The sequence below is a fragment of the Scylla paramamosain genome, chromosome 8, assembly GCF_035594125.1.
Source record: "Scylla paramamosain isolate STU-SP2022 chromosome 8, ASM3559412v1, whole genome shotgun sequence".
Lineage (NCBI taxonomy): Eukaryota > Metazoa > Arthropoda > Malacostraca > Decapoda > Portunidae > Scylla > Scylla paramamosain.
Window position 1 is genome coordinate 25,652,040 of NC_087158.1, and position 7,500 is coordinate 25,659,539.

Sequence of the window (7,500 nt, forward strand, 5' to 3'; positions counted from 1 at the left end):
TCTGGCGTGCACTGCGAGTGGCCCAGAGAAGCACCACGTTTGTTGTGTCCAGACCTTGCCGGAGTGGCTGGGCAGGTGAGTCGTGCCCACAAACCCTCGCGCCTGCCAGAGTGGATCGTCCCGTTCTGAAACAAAGCCCTGCCGCCTCCTCTGCCCCACCAGACACATCTGCGGGCGGGGGCAGGGAACGCTTCAGACATGTGAGGGCGTAGGTGCGGCACGCAATCACTTATTTCCTACCGGAGCGGCGGAAAGGAACACAAAGGGCACGCTGGCCGGGGAAATCAGGTGAACGAAAAGTGCAGTGGGCAACCGGAGAGGCGCGGCTGGGCGGGAGTGTGGCGGTGCAGGGGCGGGGGAGGGGGCGGGAGCCGAATAGCCGTAGGTGAAGCTGCCAACCCCTCCGACACCCTACACCTGTGTGACGTCACCGATCCTTCACAATGATATTCTAGGCACCTCGCAAACGGCTTTTGAAAACACTGCCCACCCTGTGCCCTCAAGTACTCCTAAACATATGGGCGGCATAACCTTGAGTGGCGCGTTATGCGGGAAAGAGAAGCAACACGAAGCCCAAGTCCGGGGCGGCCTGGCCTGAGGGACGCGGCACACACACAGATGGCGGACACTCGGCCTGTTTGACGATAGAAAGTGACAAAATAGCGGTGCTGGGCCTAGAAAATTATGCAATGAGGAAAGGGAAGTGTAGGCGTCCGACCTGCCCGCTGGTGCTAAGGAATAACGAAGGAGTTGCAAGATGGAAGGGGCAGAGAGGAAGGGGGAGGGACGGGTTGCAGTAACAGCGGCGGCAGCAGCAGCAGCAGCAGCAGCAGTAGCCCCGCGTGCAACTGGCACATATTTCAGTACGCCAAGCTGGGATACCTCACACGGTGCCATGTTTCCCTTCTCTCTCTCTCTCTCTCTCTCTCTCTCTCTCTCTCTCTCTCTCTCTCTCTCTCTCTCTCTCTCTCTCTCTCTCTCTCTCTCTCTCTCTCTCTCTCTCTCTTTTATAACAACCTTCCTTCATTTCTCTCATCTTCTAGTTGCACAAATCCCTCCCTCCCGTCTCCACGCAACTGCTCTCCCACGACCCCCGCTTTCCCTCCTTCCCCCACACGCCTACACGCACACGCCACTTCCACCTCCGCACGCAACGCAACACTCCCACCTCCTCTCGCCACCTGCTGTCCAGTCTCACCCTTGACCTATTGTTCCTGGACACAATATAGATTAAAAACAACACTCACTCCGACCAACCTACAGTACCTACGCACTCACTACCCAGTACTGACACACACACACACACACACACACACACATACACACACACACACAGACACGCACGCACGCACGCAAGGTCCCTTTGATGCAGTGACGGAAAAAAGAAACTAGGTCATAAAAATTAGTTGCGAGAAGAGCCTCCGTTATATGGGTCTGACGAGTCCTGCAAATTACCCAGGGTGAGTGGCGACCCTTGCCAGCAAAGCAACAGTCATCGCCCCGTGCATGCAGCCAAGGCAATAAAAGGGACGCCCCTGCCCAGCCCTCTCCCTCCCGGCAAACACTGCAGCGCCACCACCACCACCACCGGGAAAAAAAAAAAAGCCATGATGGGTTCTCTGCTGACCCCACCGGCTCCCTGCGGCTCCTGGCACCTCGATAACTGGTCTCAGGTCACGGGCGCAGGCTTGTAAGTGATGGGTGTGGATGACAAGTGACGGGTGACGGGCGTTATGCTTTTCCCGTGCAGCGCTGAAAGATCCACTGGTGTCCCCAAAAGCAGCGCATACTGTAAATATATTTCTTTCCTCATCTTCACGGTTTCTTCTCTAATAGTTGAGATGTGAAGATAAATGACAGTTTCATTAAGAAGAGAAGAGCCAGTGTCAATACGAACAGCATCTTCATTGTGAGGAGCAGATGTTTTGATATCACAGTGATGTCACCTTCGGTAGTACATTCTAAAGGGAGCAGGAGCAACATTCAGCATTAAAAATTATTACATGGAGCAGCAGAGGCGGTGTTATTTAGTTTGGGGGGAACATTTTCACACACATTGTCTCCACTGACCTCAAGTTTATGCTACACACCTTGAGACTTGGCGACTCGCTATAGTAATTTTTTTATGCTGAATAATGTTTCTACCCCCTCGAGAGTAGACCAATGAAGTTGATATCGAGCTGGTGTGGAAGCGACTGGTCCGTTTCCCTTTTAAATCTTACATAAATGCCAGTTTGTAAAGCAAATATAAGTCAGAACACCAACACGGTGACAATACAGTGTTTACAGGAGGAACAGAGAACAAGAAAGATGAGAGGGCACTTCAGCCGTCCAAAACAAAGTACAACATTCACAACACAATCTGGTCGTGATTCAGGCAATTCACAACACTTACAACCACAACACGATGCTCACAACCAGACTGTCGACGACTTGGCATTCATCAAAGTAACAGCAGCATCTAGAAGTTACATGAACAAAACACCGGAGGTGAAGTAAATAATCAAACATCTCTTGAGTTATAAAGACAGAAAGGCTAATGAAAGGCCTCAGGTGAGCATTGTCCTCTGAGCCGCGATGAACGCACCTGTCCAAGCAGCGAGAAGGTCAAGCCAGGTGAACAGGGACTACAGGGGAGGGACCTACGAGCTGCCTGTGACTGTGCCCACCGCCCAACAGGTGTGTGTGTGTGTGTGTGTGTGTGTGTGTGTGTGTGTGTGTTGCATAATTTTCCCGAAGCAGCGAGAACACGGAGTTCCGCTGCGCCATTGTTGTTGTGCGTCTCTTACATACATACGTTACTTAAAGACGTGATCTCTGCGCGCGCATGTACGGAGAGAGAGAGAGAGAGAGAGAGAGAGAGAGAGAGAGAGAGAGAGAGAGAGAGAGAGAGAGAGAGAGAGAGAGAGAGAGGAGAGAGAGAGAGAGAGAGAGAGGCCTGGATGAGCTTGCGAGACACGACCAAGAAGCGTACAAATGGTTGACCCGCAAAAAAGGATTGCGGACAAAGCCTCGCCAGTCGTTCCTTGGCGTCAATAATTCCGCAGCGTCCATAATTCACGCCAATCAACGACGCGACCTGGAATTAGCCTTTGGTCAGGAGGGTCAGGATCAGGGTTACACTATGGCTTTATTATCTACTTGTTTATGGTTGGGTTTATTTATCGTGTTTATCTATCTACATTTTTGCCCATTTATAGGTTATTTGGTTAGTTTATTTTATTTGTTTGATGAGGAAGCTGGAGAAAATGTTGAGGAGGACACGCCAGCCCGCCGCGGAGGCCTTGAGGTCACGGCATGGCGGGCGCAAACTGTACTTGATGTGGGCAGTGCCCTCTATGGCGGTGGTGGTGGTAGTGGTGATGGTTGTAGTGCCCAAGTCACTATATAACCACCACCACCACCACCACCACCACTGCTGTCATGTCCTCCTCATCAACACATCCACGCACCCTCACGACACACCAAAACAACAACTATGACATCCAGAGTGACAACACCAAACACAACACTCGTGTCCTCGCCACCAAACACTGAGGGAACCCACTAGTGGCGCCCCGCGGCCTGCCACGCGCCTCTCATGCCCACCCGCAGCACTGACCTTCCACATCCAGGTCGTCCAGGTCGTCCAGTGACCAACACGACCACATGAGGGACGCCACGTTGCCAGGCCACCCGCGGACACCACCGCAGGATGGGGAGGGAGAGCGTGCCTCCGCCATGATGACACTTGTGGGCCTCCGACGGGAGGTGACTAAAACACGATAAGATAACTATTCGATCCGCCGCGCACCACACGCCGCCATCACTCGCCGCTCAGCTGCTGCCACACCGGCTCCTGGGCGGCGGCGCAGCGGGAGCCTGGCTGCCGGAGACGTGCCCCGCGGGCTGCCATGAGCCGCTGCCACACACACTCGTCACACTGACGGCGCCGACGCCAAAGCAAGGGGCTTATGGGTAAGGCACAATTCACCAGCACCAAAAAGCACAGACTGAGGTCAAAGCGTCCCACTGATAAGACCCGTCGCCAGCCACTGTCACCTGCCCCTAGCGGCCGGCCGTGTGGCGAGGCGGTGCGGCTCCCGCCTCCCTGCGTCGGCCAGGCCGGAGCGCCGCCCACGGCACCATTAGTAAAGACGAGGTACCCATCGAAGTCAACTCTTCAAACATTCAACTTTCAAGAGATGGAACTAAAGAGGGTCGCGGCCCTGCACTCCCGTGGTGCCCCTGGCCAACTGAAATATTCCTCAATGATCATGCAAAAAAAAAAAAAAAAAAAAAAAAAAAAAAAATTGTGTGTGTGTGTGTGTGTGTGTTGTGTGTGTGTGTGTGTGTGTGTGTGTGTGTGTGTGTGTGTGTGTGTGTGTGTGTGTGTGTGTGTGTGTGTGTTGTAGGGGCCAGAAAGAAGGAAGGGCGGCGAGTCTCACGGAGACAACAGCTCGCCGCCCACTCGGCAGCGGGCGCAACCAAAACAACGCAACCAAACCACAAAACAAGAAGTAAGGAAACAAAGAACGAAAGAAACAAAGAAGAAAAAAAAAAACAGAACATCTTTTCCGTGTCATTCTCCAAAACAACATTTCATAAAAAGCGAACAAAAGGGAAAGAGAACGTGGGAAGCAAACACACGCTGCCCCCTTTCCGTCCCTCATTCCCGCCGCTCTCTCGCCTCGATCAAAAACGTTATCGCGCCGCTAATCGGTGCGCGGGACGCATGAAAAAACACAGCGGCGCCAAAATAACTCGGATTTACACGATGGTTTCACTCACTCACTCCGGAGACGCGGCAACAAAACACTGATGACGCACCCAATATATCCCCCCCCACCCTCCCCACCACCACCACCACTGCGCCACCAACTCCTTCCTCCTTCATGTTCTTCCTCTTCTCTCATTTTCCCATCCCGCCTTTAGTTTCACCTTATTCCCCTGCCTCAAACTTTCATCTCATTTCTTTCTTTTCTTTATTTCCTTCCAACACCTTCTCATTTCTCCTTTTCCCTCTCTTCCTCCTCCTCTTCGTCCTCACCCCCCCTCACCCTCCTCAGCCCCGCGTGACGTCAGGCCGTGCTATCTGCTGCTCGGTGCTCCGTCCCGCCTTATCTAAACCCTCGTTATTGCGTCTGTTATGGCTTCGTTTGTCCCCTGAGGAAGCTCCCGCCAGGTGAGAAGCGGCGTGACGGTCCCTAGTGAGGCGGGAGGGGGAGGAGCAGGAGGACAAGGAGGAGGAGGAGCTGGAGGAGGAGTAAAAGGAGTATGGCGACGCGGATTTATCGTGTGTGAGGTGGTGAGGTTTTAGAGGTATTGCATTTGCTCCTTTAAGCACCCACCCACCTCCCTGTCTCCCTCCCTTCCTCTCTCTCCTCTCTCCCCGCCTGCCTCCCCCCATGACCTTTTGCTCTCCAACCTTTGCCTCCACTACCACCACCACCATCACCACCACGACCTCCCCCTCCAGCAACACGTAACCTACAGCGGCAACACTTTGACTACAATACAGCAAAACATTCTCCTCCACCTTATTTATGGGAATCAGTAAGCCTATGTTGACCCTCCTCCTCCTCCTCCTCCTCCTCCTCACTCCTCACACCTTTAGACGCTCTCACGTAATTCTCATATTCCTCATTACACCGCATTTTTTTTTTCGCTCTCTTTCTTCCTGACGAGACAAGCGGCACTTCTTCCTTCCCTCACTTCATTTCACCCCACTCCACTCCACTCCACTCCACTCATACTCGTTTCCCTAACCCTCCCTCCCTTCCCAGCTGATCTTCGCCGCCTGCTCTGGTCTCTTCCTGTCCTGTCCCGTCCCGTCCCGTTCCGCCGCCCCGCCAGTCACTACCCGCGCTTAGCCTGCTGGAGGCCGTGGCCGCGTCAGGCTGGTGCTCACTGGGTCGATGGGGCGGCCCGCGATACTGCAAGGTCAGGTTACTCGGCACTGTGTGAGGGTGTGAGGGGTACTGTGTCAGCGTGTTAGAGTGTGTGTATATACGTAAGCGTGTGTTTATGTGGTGTGTGTGTGTGTGTGTGTGTGTGTGTGTGTGTGTGTGTGTGTGTGTGTGTGTGTGTTGGGTGTTGCCAGGCAAGGGCGGCATCCTCCTCCCACAATATTACCAGCAATGGCCTGCTTCCTCCCTTCCCTACCCTTATGCCTCTTTCCTCTCCACCTTCCCTCCTAACCCGGCAACCCCTCCTCTAGCCTCGCCTATCCCGTCCCGCCACATCCAGTCCCCACCTCCCTTCATCCCCCTTCACCCTCTAACACGCAGAGATCAAACACTATATCAGGATTAAGTGTGAGAGGTAAATCACGGACCACGCGGATAAACGACATACACTTTTTTCCTGCCTAATTTGTTTGCCTTTACGATTTTGTTTTGCTCTCATCTGTCGGTGAAAAGAGAGAGTCGCGGCGCTGCTCTCGCTCCTGCCGGGGGTAGGAACACGTCTGCTGGGGGTGTGATAGCACGCTCGGTTTTGCCCAATTGTCACCTTCAGGAAGCAGAAGAATGGATCCTTTCTTCCCCACACGTCTTTACGCTTCTTTACCAACCATCCTTCCCACCCCGCACCCCAACGCACACGGACATACGCACACGCACGCTAAATCCTTCACGCGGCGTCCACACTAACTTGTCCACGCACGGCCGAAGGACAGAAGCAGCTGGATTCTTGAGACGCACAGCTCGACACGCCCGCCCGCCACTGCCGCCCGGACACAGACTGCCGCCCGCGTATCTTCCTCTGTCCTCTGGCCCTCCTGATAGCATGTGGCACTTGGCCTGGGTGACCCGCCAGCTGGGCCGGAGGGAGGGAGAGGGGAGGAGGGTAGAGACGCGGGGAGGGAAGAGAGACTTAAAGCTATTACACCATCCGGAGTGGGAGGGGCAATCAGGGAGGGAGGGAGGGATGGGGAAGGAAGGGTAGAGGGAGGGTGGAAGGGAGGGCTAGCCGTCGAGATAACACTAACTCCCACACACTAATTCACGCTTGACAACTGCAACTTTCAAATGCTACGAGGCAGAAAGAAGAAAGGCGGCGCGAGAACTTTAAAATGCTGATAATTAATTTAGGCGACCAGAGACGGGGAGACGAGGACGAGCAGGGAAGGACCTTGAAACACGACGAAGGGGACGAGGACACCCACACACACACACACACACACACACACACACACAGAAGAGTCAGGGTGAGCCGCAGCCTTCTTGATTAGATAATAAGTTCTAAGAATGCTAAGACCATGTGCTTCCTGAGGCCGAAGAGTTGCTGTCACTGAGCATCCGGGGGTGAGAGAGGCAGGGAGAGGGAGAGGGAGAGAGGGAGAGGGTTGTTACAGAAGCCATCCCTCATCTCACACCTCCATCCCTCTCATTCACCTCATCATCACCACCTCCTTTATCTCCCTCCTCCCTCCTCCTCCACTACCATCACCACCCCCATCAGCATCATCACTCTCTTAACTAACGCCACTTCCTCTTAATACCACTTTGTAACCACCAC

General features: G+C 53.9%; 1 protein-coding gene across 9 annotated transcripts in view; it reads right to left on the reverse strand.

Annotated features, from left to right (window-relative positions):
* Window positions 1–7,500, reverse strand: part of LOC135103038 (ras/Rap GTPase-activating protein SynGAP-like) — a 90,264-nt gene that overhangs the window by 58,907 nt on the left and 23,857 nt on the right. For 3 of the 9 annotated variants that reach the window (XM_064008924.1, XM_064008921.1, XM_064008927.1), the window contains exon 1: window positions 6,634–6,749. The exons of 2 other annotated variants lie outside the window; for them this stretch is intronic. Coding sequence is in view for 1 of the 7 variants with exons in the window: in XM_064008929.1 (XP_063864999.1) it covers window positions 3,602–3,722 (121 nt within the window). In the remaining 6 variants the exon portion in view is untranslated. Of the gene's footprint in view, window positions 1–3,601; window positions 4,119–6,602; window positions 6,750–7,500 lie in introns of those variants that run through there. 4 more of the 9 variants (XM_064008926.1, XM_064008923.1, XM_064008922.1 and 1 more) reach the window with 4 other exon arrangements.